The following is a 13,942-nucleotide window of genomic DNA, read 5'->3' as shown; positions in this document are numbered from 1 at the left end:
TTCCTGACACTCAAAATAAAACACCAATAAACTAATTCAGCAAAGTTGCAGGATACAAAATCACATCCAAAAACCAGTTGTGTTTCTATACACTAAAATTAATAACCCAAAAAGGAAATTAAGAAAACAATCCATTTACAATAGCATCAAAAAGAATAAAATATGTAGGAAGAAATTTAATTAAGGAGGTAAAAGACTTTAACACTGAAAACTACAAAACATTGCTAAAATTAAAGAAGACATAAATAAATGGAATTTAATGGCTGGAAGGCTTAATATTGTTATAGTGTCAATGCCAAAGGAGACCTGCAAATTCAGTGCAATCCCTATCAAATTCCCAATGAGGGGTGCCTGGATGACTCAGTCAGTTAAACAGCTGCCTTCAGCTCAGGTCGTGATCTCAGGGTTCTGGGATCGAGCCCTGCGTCGGACTCCCTGCTCAGCGAGGAGTCTGCTTCTCCCTCTGCCCCTCCCTCTGCTCTCTTGCTCTCTCTCTCAAATAAATAAAATCTTTAAAAAAATCCCAATGACATTTTCTGCAGAAATTAAAAAAAGAAACCCATCCTAAAATTCATGTGGAATCTCAAAGCACAGAGTTAACAAAAGAAAAATAAACTGCACTTACTCAAAATTTAAAACTTTTGTACATCAAAAGCACTATTAATAAAATGTAAAGATAATCCACAGCATGGGAGAAAATATTTGCAATTCATATATCTGATAAAGGATTAATACTCAGATCATATAAAGAACTCCTACAACTCAACAACAAAAAGACAAACAACCCAGTTTAAAAATTGGTAAAGGACTTGAATATTTATTTCTCCAAAGAATGAAATATAAATTGACAATAAGCACATGAAAAGAGGCTCAACATCACTAGTCACTAGGGAAATGCAAATCAAAACCAGAATGAGATAGCACTTCACATCCATTAGGATGGCTATTTAAAAAAACAAACAAAACAAAACAAAAACAGAAAATAACAAGATTTGGCAAAGATGTAAAGAAATTGGAACTTTTGTGCATTGCTGGTAGGAATGTAAAATGGTGCAGCCACTGTGGAAAACAGTATGGCAGTTCCTGAAAGATTAAACATAGAATTACTAAAAAAAATAGTAATAATAAATAAATAAACATAGAATTATTAAATGATCCAGCAATTCCACTTCTAGATATATACCAAAAAGAATTAAAAGCAGGGACTTAAACAGATATTTGTACACCAATGTTCATAACAGCATTATTCACAACAGCCAGAAGAAACAACACAAATGTACATCATTGGATAAATGGATAAAACAAATGTGGTGTATACATACAATGAAATACTATTCAGCCTTAAAAAGGAATGAAATTCTAATACATGCTACAACATGGATGAAACTTGAAAACATTATGCTAGGTGAAATAACCCAGACACAAAAGGAGAAATATTGTGTGATTCCACTTTTATGAGGTACCTAGAATAGGCTAGGCTAATTCACAGAGGCCAAAAGTAGAATAGTGGTTACCAGGGGCTGGGAGAGTGGGGAAGGGGGAATTATTGATTAATGGGTATAGAGTTTCAGTTTGGGATGATTAAAAGTTCTGGAGATGGGAGGTGGTAATGGCTGTACAACAACGTGAATATACATAATGCCACTGAATTATTCACTTAAAATGGTTAAAATGGTAAATTTTTAAAATATTTCATTTATTATTTATTTGAGAGAGAAAGAGCAAGTAAGGGGAGGAGGAGAGGGAGAGAGACAAGCAGCCCTGACATGGGGCTCAAGCTCAGGACCCTAAGATCATGGCCTGAGCTGAAAAATCAAGAGTTGGACTCTTAACCAACTGAACCACCCAAGCGCCCCTAAAATGGTAAATTTTAATGTTATGTACATTTTGTCACAACAAAAAATTATTTTAAGAAAGAGTAAAGGGGTGCCTGGGTGGCTCAGTTGGTTGAGCATCTGACTTTGGCTTAGGTCGTGATCTCGGGGTCCTGGGATCAAGTCCCGCGTAAGGGTCCTTGCTCCCCAAGTAGTTTGCTTGTCCCTTTCCCTCTCTCCTGCCCCCCACCCCGCTTGTGCGCACACGCTCTCTCGCTCTCTCTCTCTCTCAAATAAATAAAATCTTAAAAAAAGAGTTAAGGAACTCATACATTATTTGTCTTTCTCTGACTTATCTCACTTAGCATAATGCCTTTAAGGTCTATCCATGTTGTCATAAATGGCAGGGTTTCCTTCTTTCTCATGGAAAAATAATATTCCATTGTGTATATATATGCTTCACATCTTTATCCATTCATCTGCTGACAGACACCTAGGTTATTTCCATATCTTGGCTACTGTGAATAATGCTGCAATGAACATGGGTATGCAGATATCTCTCTGAGATACAAACACTGTGTGATATCATTTAAATGTGGAATCTAGGGGCGCCTGGGTGGCTCAGTTCGTTAAGCATCTGATTTTGGCTCAGGTCATGATCCCAGAGTCCTGGGATCGAGCCCCACACTCTGCTCAGCAGGAGTCTGCTTCTCCCTCTCCCTGCCGCTCCCCCTGCTTATAGTCTCTCTCTGTCAAATAAATAAAATCTTTAAAAATAAATAAATAAATGTGGAATCTAAAAAATGAATTTGTAAAAACAGTGTAGAACAGTGATTACCAGGGAGTGGGGGAGGGAATTTGAGAGATGTTGTTTAAGGATATAAATATACAACTAGTAAATAAGTAAGTTCTGAAGATTTAATAGACAACATAGATTAGTCAACAATACTGTTATAAATTTCAAAGTTGCTAAGCAACTAAATCTTAACTGTTTTCAACACAAAAAAATGATAAACATGTGACATGATAAATTGCTAATGCTACTGTAGCAATCATATTGCAATATGTAAGTGTATCAATCCAATACACTGTACACCTTAAACTTACACAATGTTATATGTCAATTGTATCTGAACTTTTTTTTAAATCCTAAAAGAGTTAAGGAACTTAAAGAACAAGAGCAAAGAATACTATACTTAGAAGAGACCTGGAAATAAGTGTTTATGCTTTTCTGTCTAATCTAAGATGGCTAATTAAGTCCTAACTGTCCCTATAATTAGCTGGAAGTCATCCACTTATGATAGATCAGCAGATCTGTTCTAAAGAATAATGAATAAATTTTGATGCCTTCTGATTAAATTAGTAGAATACAAGTCTTTCATGTGCCAAACTAAACTACTCCATCTTATCCTTTGATCCTAGGAATCAATAGTCAGCATTAGGAGTAAACAACTTTACAAAATTACAACTGTTGCCCCAGATGTACTGCTGGAGGTAAACACCAAAAAGGAATGGCCAAGATCTTTCAAGGTCCACTTCTAATTCAGTGAGTGGAAAGTAAACCTGCCAATGGAATATATATACAATGGAATATAACTCAGCCATAAAAAAGAATGAAATCTTGCCATCTGCAATGACATGAATGCAGGTAGAAAGTATTATGCTAAGAGAAATAAGTCAGTCAGAGAAAGACAAATACCATATGATTTCACTCATATGTGGAATTTAAGAAACAAAACAAATGATCAAAGTGGGGGGAAGAGAAAGGCAAACCAAGAAACAGACTCCAAACTAGAGAACAAACTGATGGTTATCAGAGAGGAGGTGGGTGGGGGGATGGGTTAAATAGGTGATGGGTATTAAGGAGTGCTCTTGTTGTGATGAGCACCAGGTGTTATATGAAGTGTTGAATCACTACATTGCACACCTGAAACTAATATCACACTGTATGTTAACTAACTGGAATTTAAACAAAAACAAAACAAAACAAAAAAAGAAGCATTTCATTTCCAAAATGTAAACTATAGCCTTATCAGCTATGTCTCTTAATGCAAACACCAACAATGAACGACATAACCAAGTCAGTGGCTATGTGGCTCTGTTTCTGCAAACATGAATGGAAGAAATCATCAACAATGTTATAAAAGCTGTATTATAACTTGTTCAAGTAAGGAAAACCACAATGAAGGTTTCAAAATGGTACTTAACTTACAAAGCAGTCTATCAATGAGTATTTTGGATAAATATGAGGCCGCTCAGTATTTTATCACTATCATTTATTAAACACTCAACCATGTACCACGTTTTATAATCATTATCTCTGATCCTCAACATTTTTATTTCTCAAGCTGAACAGGAGGTACACAATTTCCATCATGTTGTTCTTTATTCTCTTTTGCATATCAGAAATAGTTCTTTTTGAAAAAGTAAAAAACTAAGGCTCCAAAATGTTAAGCTGCTTAGCTTGCTCAAGATACCCAACTGGCACAGGCAACACTGGAACCCAGGTCTGCCATATTCTGAATCCTGAGTACTTTCTAGTTCATCGCTCTGTTCTCAAAAACAGTCTTCACAGCAGTGACTGCAGATACCTCATTCACAAACCACTTTCCTTGGAGAGACGGTATAGCATCCCAGAACTAAAGCTATATGAAATAAACACACATTAGGGTAATGATAATTTGTAAGTGGTAATACCAAAGTACTAATCAAGAAATCAGCATATAATAGTTATAGCCTGGTCATATTGGCATTTTAAAGCTTTTAGACAGCAATAGTATCAATACCTTTCTAAAAAGTGCTCATCAATGGTAGTCAAGATAGCACACGGAAAAGGTAATGAACCAAATACAGAACCAGGTTCACTTGTCTTCCAGTACTGTTGAACAAAGAGGATGTCCTCATCTAGGCAGGACCTGAGCATACAGTTCATTTGCTTGGTCTATTGTCTTGGCAGAAGAACACACACAGGAACTCCAGTTCCTTTGTTCTGACTCTATTCTTACCAAGCCAGTTTCTGTTTATAATTTAGCGTCCCATGTATCTAGCCTACAGACCAACTAGAACATTTGACCTACCAAATGTATTCCTCATTCTAAATTAATGAATTTGTGTCCTAGATTTAGGCTTTTGAATGAACACGAGTTAGTCTCCCCAACATTTCCAACCACCTCTGGACACTGACAGAAGATGAAGGCCAGACATTGAACCAAGGCAACCCAGCCATTAAATTATTCCTCAGAGGCCCCAGGCCAGGGAGTGTCCTTAAATGACACTATTAAGTATCCCTTGAGCCTTAGGAGTTTAATGTTAAGAACTTTATTTTAAACAGGATCCATTTATGAAACTGTTTGTTCTAAATTGATTAAGAACAAAATGATCTGCTCAAATAACTAATGAGGGGAAAATTCTTAAATCATCTATGTAAATATTTCAAATATATAGTTGATGAATACAAATCCCTGCTCTATCACTTTGGGCAAATTACTTAATGTATCTAAACCTCAGTTCCACCATCTGAAAACTAATCATCTCTACTTCATACAACTACTGTGAAGATTAAATAAAATATTCAAATTAAGTACCTATCCAGGTACTCATACAAGTGTATGATTAACATTAATTTTGATAAATGGAAAGTATATGATATCATTATTAATAATTTAAAATATATTAAAGTTCCTCAACCACAAATTCCCCAATTCTTGGGCTTTCAGAAACGTAAGAGTCATACTTTGGAAGAGACCACATAAAAACTAAGAGGCAATTCCAATTAATAACTGTAGAAGAGGGGTGCCTGGGTGGCTCAGTTGGTCAAGCGACTGCCTTCAGCTTGGGTCATGATACCAGGGTCCTGGGATGAAGCCCCACATCGGGCTCCCTGCTCTGCAGGAAGCCTGCTTCTCTCTCTCCCACTCCCCCTGCTTGTGTTCCCTCTCTTGCTGTCTGTTTCTCTCTCTCTCTGTGTCAATTAAATAAATAAAATCTTTAAAAAAGAATAAATAACTGTAGAAGAAATGTGGGAAATAGAAAATCACCATTAGAACACCAACAGTAATACTTATTACAGGCAAGATACACCAATGTTTGCCAAAACAACTGGGCAAAGTTTGAGGAGAAACAGATACTTGCATAGTCTCAAAGTATCTACTCCTAAGATATTTATTAATCTACAAAGGGAAAAATACTAATTTTACAGTAGAAAAAAATCTATTAGCCACCACCCTAAACAACTGATCAAGGTTATCATCACCAGTAATCTAAACAAACATCATGTACCCCCAGCTATGATGCACTGAGAAGGGTGTATCACTTCTGTGGTATTCTTCCCAAAATTCATAGCCTAAATCTAATGAGAAAACATGACAAACCCAAATTAAGGGACATTCTATAAAATAACTGGGCAGTACTCTTTAAAAGTTCAAGATCATGAAAAAGAAAAAGAAAGAAAGACTGAAGACTTGTCACAGTTTGGAAAAGACTAAGAGCATGTAACAACTAAATGCAATGTGGGATCCTAAATTGGATCATAACATTGAAAAAGGACATCAGTAGGAAAACTGGTGAAACCCAAAGAAGTTCTGGAGTTTAGTCAATAGTTATTACACTAATTTCAATTTCTTAAGTTTTGATAAATGTTCTCTGGTTAAGATACCAATATAAGGGGAAACTGAGTGAAGGGCATACTGGAACTTTCTAGACTATCTTTGCAACTCTTCGGTTAGTATCAAATTATCTCAAAATAAAAAGTTAAAAATAGAAAACTAAGTAGTAAAGGAGTGGTATCCCCGTTGCCCGATACTCCCAACCCTACCATTTCCTTCAAACAAACCTATACTTAACAGCCCTTTGATCTTTTCATTAATTCCAATCTCCAAGCCTTCTTACTGGCTATAAATTCCCTCTACTATAAGTTTTATGAAAATAGGGCCTGTGTCTGCTTTTTCTCCCCATTATGTCCCTAGCACTTAGCACAGTTCTAACACATATAGAACTGAATATTTATTTGTTGAATGAATGGACAAATGAATGAATTGCAGCTGTGTGTATTGTATTCATTTCCTATTTCTGTTTTAACAAACTGCCACAAATTTAGTGGTTTGAAACAACACAAATTTATTATCTTCTACTTGAGGAGATCAAAGTCCAAAACGAGTCTCACTAGACTAAAATGAAGGTTTTGGCAAGGCTGCATTCCTTCTGCATGCTCTAGGGAAGAATCTGTTTCCTTCTAGCTTTTAAAGTTTTCCCATATTCCTTGGCTCACTGCCCACTTCCATCAATCACATCACTCCAACCTCTGCTTCCATCATCAGATCTTCTTCAGACCATGACTATCCTTCCTCTCTCATAAGGACCTTTGTGATTACCTTTGGCCCACCCAGATAATCCAGGATAATCTACCCACCACAAAAATCTTTAATCGCATCTACAAAGTCCTTTTTACAGTGTAAGGTAACATATCCATAAATTCCAGGGATTAGGACATGGTCATCTTTAGAGTGCAATTATTCAGCCTACTAGATGTATCAATTTGTTCTTTTAGCTATCAAACAGATAGTTCAAAACTAACTCTGAATTGAGAAAATAAACGCTATTTCCCAGATCAAGTCTGTCTCCTGCCACTCTCACCCTTTGTCATTTTATGAAAACATCTGCCTTTGGTTTACACTTGATAAAGTTATGTGACTAGTTTTTAAACAAAGAAACTAGAACATATATATTTAAGCAAGCTTTATCCCTCCTCCCTTCAATGTAATCTTCTTTGTCCATGAGAGTATTCCACTTTGAGGGCTAGGTCAGATGAAGAGAGAGGGGAATTAAACTGAGTAACAATATTTTGGGTGTGCCTATATGTAATGAAGCATTTTCTTGTGTGGCTCAAACAGAATCTGGAAACATTTCCAAGAAGGCCATAACAAAAATATTTTGAGAGCAAAAGTATCCCAGAGTGATTACTTTGAACCACAATATTTATTCAGAAACAGAAATTCTAGCATATATTTTTCTAAAATTTTTCTTTTGGAAATTCAGCTGTTTTCATATTATTATCTAATTTTACAATTAAATGTAGGGCTGGTATTGAAAAATATACTTGCCCAAAGTGCTTTTAGATGATGAATAAAAATAAAATGGAAAGAAGTTTCTCCACAATTGTGATAGGTGCTTTGGGCGTGGAAGTATAGATTTTTAGACTGCTACTTCCATTGCATTGCTCTGAATATATTCACTACTATAATGAAAGTGCATTAGAATGCTCACTCAACATGTCAACCTGCTACAGTCAACTGTGTCTTTTTTAAAAAATCTTTCTTTTCAGTGCCATTTTTGGTTCAGTTCAGAAACTATAGCTAGACTTGTTAGATGTCTAGTTGTTAGATAGAGGCCCATTAAGAACTAGAGAGTATAATGCTAAGTGAAATAAGTCAGTCAGAGAAAAATAAATACCATATGATTTCACTCATATGTGGAATTTAAGAAATAAAACAAACAAGCAAAGGGAAAAAAGAGAGGGGAAAACCAAGAAACAGATACTAAGTATAGAGAACAAACTGATGGTTACCAGAGGGGAGGTGGGTAAGGGACTGGGTTAAATAGGCGATAGGGATTAAGGAGTGTACTTGTCCTGATGAGCACCAGGTGATGTATGGAAGTGTTGAATCACTATACTGCACACTATATTGAAACTAATATTACACTGTATGTTAACTACATTGGAATTAAAATTTTAAAAATATTTTAATTAAAATTAAAAAGGAGGCCCATTTAATTACGCTGAGAAGTACACAATCACGTATCTGACCCCACAAGTGAAGCTTATTATAAGAACACTCAAATAAATTTTAGAAACAAATAACAAAAAAATTTTCAGATATCTATGATGTTTCTTCATTTGGAAAATTATATGAAAACTCAATGCCATCAAGAAAACAAATGACAAATGCATTAGTGGAAGTATTTTTTCCAAATTATAGTAAAGCAAAAACTGGTTATGTTTCCATGTGTAAAAGGAGAGTGCTGTTGATTCTCAAGTTGTTAGTGGAAGAGGAAAATATTGCAAATTTTTGTGACTGACTCCTTCTAAGCGTTACTAAACAAGCCTTTCAGTAACATCTGAACAGGTCTTTCAACATCATGAACTAAAACAGTCTTCCAAACAGCACTTATGACTGAAAACCCTCACTCACAGTATATTACCAATTTACCAAATAGTTTAGCAACAAAGAACAATTGGTCAGTCCTTCCACTAATGCATAAATCAAGTTATGGAAACCATAAAATATGACAAACTGTTGATGTTTGAAATGCAAATGTTTACGGCCAAATCCTAAATCTGACCTACATCATCAAAGGGTTTGTTTGTTTAACATCCTCAAAGTCAAATATCTGCAGTAAAATGTATCTCTCCTGGTTCTTTGCACTTCCATAAGGTCAATGTATTCCAAACAAATGGATATGGAGCTTTTAACAACTGTTACACAAGGCTCAAATATCCACAGTGGGGGAAAATGCTATCAAGAGAAAAAGGTATAAAAGCCTTTTGTTAAGCTGTTAAATCAAACATGCAAAAATAAAATTAAAAAAAGAACTGCCTAATTTCAGGGAAGCAGATTTAAGCAAGAGGTGTTATGAATGCAATAAAATATAGCTTAAATATTTTAATGATGTTAATAGAAAATACATATCTAATTGATAACAAAAGTACAGACATAGTAATTTTATATATTATACACACAGACACACTCATAAACAAAGATTGGAGAATAATTTGGAATACTTTCAACATTTAAATTATTGACTGGGATGTTTTTCTACAAAATTGTTTATATAACGAAGAAGACTTTGTGAAAAAATATGAGAAATTATACATTACAAACTGCATAATACTCATAAGTTAGTTTTTCCTAATTCCAAATATGCAGAAAATGATGCCTAAAATTAAGTCCACTAATTCTGACATTCCTTTCAGAATAGAAAACTGCAACTGTTCTTGGTGTAAGTTAAAATGTATTTTATGTATTTACAATGCTCGTTCCACATGAGATACTACCAAATCTGGCTATGTGTCCAATCACCTGGGGAACTTTCAAAAATAAGTTCCTGGGGCCCATCTCTTAAGAGATTCTGATTTGGAAAGTCTGGAGCAGATAGCAGGAATCCGTATCTATGATATAATATAAAGCTCATGTTGGTGTATTAAGGGAATTCCTCCTCTGATTCAGCTAGCTCTTGGATTGGTGGTCCCTTCTTTCAGGGCTTTTCAAACACTACTGTGCATACAAATCACCTGCGGATGTCATTAAGAAGCAGATTCTGATTTTGTAGGTCTGGGATGAGACGTAGGAACCTGTAGTTTTAACAAGCTGATGTCCATGCTGCTGGTCCAGAGACCACACTTTGAGTAGTAAGACCTTATGGGCTCTTTCAGTCTTTTCACAGGTGAATGAGAGAAGGCACTCCCCAAAGCGGTCCCTACCACTAGAATATTTTAAGTTTTACCTAAGCATCCTTGAGCATAGCTAGAGTATACAGTTTGCAAAATACTTGACATATCTTTACTACGTATCCTACTACCAAGTGAATGGAAATGATTTCCCCCATTTACAGACGGAGTATCGCTAAAAGACGAGTGTTACCAATGTCACAATGCAGAGATGAAATTAAAATGTACATAATTTTCACTATATATACAAGAATGTTGATCACAACCATATTTATAATAGTGAAATACTGGAGAAAATTCTAGATGTCCATCAATAGAAGACTGATTTAAATAACTTATAAAGGTATCTATTAAAAATAATTTAGTTCACAATTACTGGTAATGAAAAGATGTTCATGATAAGTAAAAAGAAAAGGTTTTCAAAACCTTATAGTAACGATCCCACTTTGTGGGGAAAAAACAGTCATATACATATTTGAAAAAAAAAAGAGTCCAGAAGATATATACTGTTTAAAAGCATCCTCAAAATAGTGGAATTTCAGGTGATTTTGAAGTTTATTTGTTCACATGACCTAATATTTCTACTATGACACAGACCTTATAAAATTCTGAAAGGGGAACAAGGGGGTGAAAAGAAAACCAAGCAAACCCACAGATGCAGACACCTTTCAAGAACTACTAGAATGGCTTGACTGCCAGGTAACTTGAATTCCAGAGAGCCAAGGGACTTCCTACATTCAAAGCACTTTTGAAAGCTTGTTAAAATTGCAGTCTTATATCCCACCCCAGACTTATTGAATCTGAATCTCTGACAATAGGCTCTGGAATCCGCATATGAAGCAAACACTAACTCTTACAGCCAGTGAAGTTTCAAAACCACGTTGTTCAACAAAAAGCTCCCTAGAAATGCAGGGACCTGGACTAAATTTCAACCTATCTAAAAGGCAACCTAGAGCAAATTCAGAATGGGTGAAATCACAGCACCTACATACACATCCACATGTACAGAGACCACTGGAATCTGAATAACAACAAAAACCTGTACTTAGTGACTTGCTCTATTCAATCTTAATTTTAAGCATCTCATGTGAACACTGACATTTCCCATGGGCTGACTGAGGTCACAAAGGTTTTCTTTATATTTGAACTATATCCATCTGAAACTATTCTTATTATAACCCCTTCTATGATGTTCTGTCCCCATTTAGTCCTTCATTAGTTAAAAGTACCACACAAATATTATGAAACCAAATATCGAGGAAATTCAACTAGTCTCCTCTTGTTTTCATTTCTCCTTTCTAAACACATTCCAGTTGACTAACCTCAGTAGGTTCTGGTGATTATTTCTTCCAGAGATGCTCTTTGAGGTAAATTTAAAGCATGGACAAGTTTGTATTAGAGAAATCCTCAAAGAATCAAGCATAACATTTTCTGTTCTGAAAAACACCATATGAACCCGAAAAATTTGTTGAAAGAAAAAGAGAAAAGGGAGGTATCACACTAAATATATCCCTGATATATCACATTCCCAAATACTTAGTACAACAATCAATTAACTAATAAGGCAACTAACTAAAACTTACTAAAAGTTTTCAAAATGAGACCTCAAGAGTTTGGGGGATTTCCCAATGTTAATAAATTAAGAGCATTTTCTTAAAGAAAGCATTGATAGATTTTTTCCCCCTTTAAAACAGGAGGGAAAACAACAGGAGGAAAAAAAGGCTACTATGAGCTCCTAAGAGGATCTAGGAAAAGAGCATAATTTCAGGGAGCTGGGGGACAAGCCTTTCATTTTATTTTAACCCATGATATATATTAATCCTGGATCACTCAGAAGGCGAGGCCTGCTAAAACTGGAATTTATTAAAACCAAGAAGATTATATACCCACCTGCAGCTCACACCAAGCAACCTCAACCCATGTTTCAGTGTCCAATCCTTTATATACTGTTTTAAATGCTCCTCTTCCCAGCTCTATGTCGAATTTCAGGAACCTGCCACTAGGAGAAGTAGCTACGGCCTTCATTTCTGCTTCTTCTTCCATTTCCTTTTCATTTTTCTCCTTGAGACAATCTTTTGAGGACTCTGAAGTTGCCTTTGAACACTGTTCGTATTTAACTTCTTGTCCACCTCCTAGCACATTTGTAGGAAGCTTTTCTACTCTTGGAATATTTGTTGTGGTCTTCATTCTCTCATCTTTGGAGGAAGATGCAGCAACTTTATCATCTTCCATCATCTCAACACTTTTTCGGAAGAATCTCTTCCTTTCTGTAGTTTCCCCAGAAGCAGAGAAGGTACTATTTTTTTCTTTTAGTCTAGCTTCCACTGTCAAAGTTGCTGCAAGCTGAGGAGCTCTGTCTTCCAGTGAAACTCCATCAGGTTTCTCAGAATCTTCTGTGCTAGCTGGCTCTCCTGAATCAGTAGCCATTGTAATTGAGGTTGGCACTAAAATTTTTCCTGTTCCACTCTTTAGTCCAGTTACATCTCAGGTATCAGAATTATCAGAATGGACTTCCGTTTATTTAGTCATGTTTCCATAGCAACCTGAAGGGGGAGGGAAAGGATATTTTAAAATCACCCCACAAAGGAAACCATTAAGGAGAAAACAAGTCACCTGATTATTTAATCCCTTTTTTCTTATTAAGAAGTTTGTTCTTTTTCTGTTCAATCTTAGCAACCAGGAGACTCTAGGGACTGTGTCTTATCTTGTTTACCACCACAGTCCTCAGTGCCTAGCACACTACTTGGCATATATAGCCCAATAAATCTTCATATTGCATGAATGTTGGTTAAGAACTTAGTTCTCAGCACCATCTATCAATCCATCATATTTAAAACAAGTATCCAGAACTTAGCTACAAGGTAACACACAATAAGTAAAGTAAGCACATAATTTCTCAGTGAGTGGTTTTATCTAAAATTCTGAAATTAATCCAATTGTAGTATTTTTTAATTGTGATAAAATATACTTAATATCAAATTTACCATTTAACCATTTTTCGGCGTACAATTCAGTGGCATTAAGTACATTCACAATGTTGTACAATCACTACCACTATCCATTTCCAGAACTTTTTCATCATTCCAAACTGAAATTCTATATCCGTTAAACTCCCTATCTCCCCAGCCTCTGGTAATCTCTCTTTTGTTCTTTCTGTTCCTATGAACTTGCTTATTCTAGGTACTTCATATAAGTGGAATGATACAATATTTGTCCTTTTGTGTCTGGCTTAGTTCACTTCACGTAATGCTTAAAGTTCATTCATGTTGTAGCATGTATCAGAATTTTATTCCTTTTTAAGGCTCAACAATATTCCATTGTATGGATAGACCACATTTTGTTTCTCCATTCATCTGGTCAATGGATTTTTTTTTAACCTTTTAACTATTGTGAATAATGCTGCTATGAATATCTAATGGTAATTCCAAATAATCTAAATACTTGTTAGTGAGCTTACCCTCAAATATTAACAGAAACTGCTGTCAAATAGTAACACACTACACTAAAAAAAATGGCAAGAAAGACTTAAAAATATGCATCCTCTTGAACCAGCAATTCTACTTATAGGAACTTGCCTTAGAAAATAGTCAAGAATCTGGGCAAAGATTTAACTATAGCACTTAAAATTTGGAAAAACTACCCTAAACATAAGCCTAATAGGGGTTTAGTTAAATATCAAAATAAG

General features: G+C 35.3%; 1 protein-coding gene across 3 annotated transcripts in view; it reads right to left on the bottom strand.

The window, feature by feature from the left end:
- Nucleotides 1-13,942, bottom strand: part of WNK3 (WNK lysine deficient protein kinase 3) — a 155,809-nt gene that overhangs the window by 123,409 nt on the left and 18,458 nt on the right. For all 3 annotated transcript variants that reach the window (XM_027609128.2, XM_027609129.2, XM_027609130.2), the window contains one exon: nt 12,148-12,800. In XM_027609128.2, coding sequence (XP_027464929.1) covers nt 12,148-12,684 — 537 coding nt within the window. In that variant the 5' untranslated portion in view covers nt 12,685-12,800. The remainder of the gene's footprint in view (nt 1-12,147; nt 12,801-13,942) is intronic.

Source organism: Zalophus californianus, chromosome X, assembly GCF_009762305.2.
Source record: "Zalophus californianus isolate mZalCal1 chromosome X, mZalCal1.pri.v2, whole genome shotgun sequence".
NCBI lineage: Eukaryota > Metazoa > Chordata > Mammalia > Carnivora > Otariidae > Zalophus > Zalophus californianus.
The sequence above is the reverse complement of the archived record's forward strand: the minus strand, read 5'-3'. Positions and strand labels throughout refer to the sequence as shown.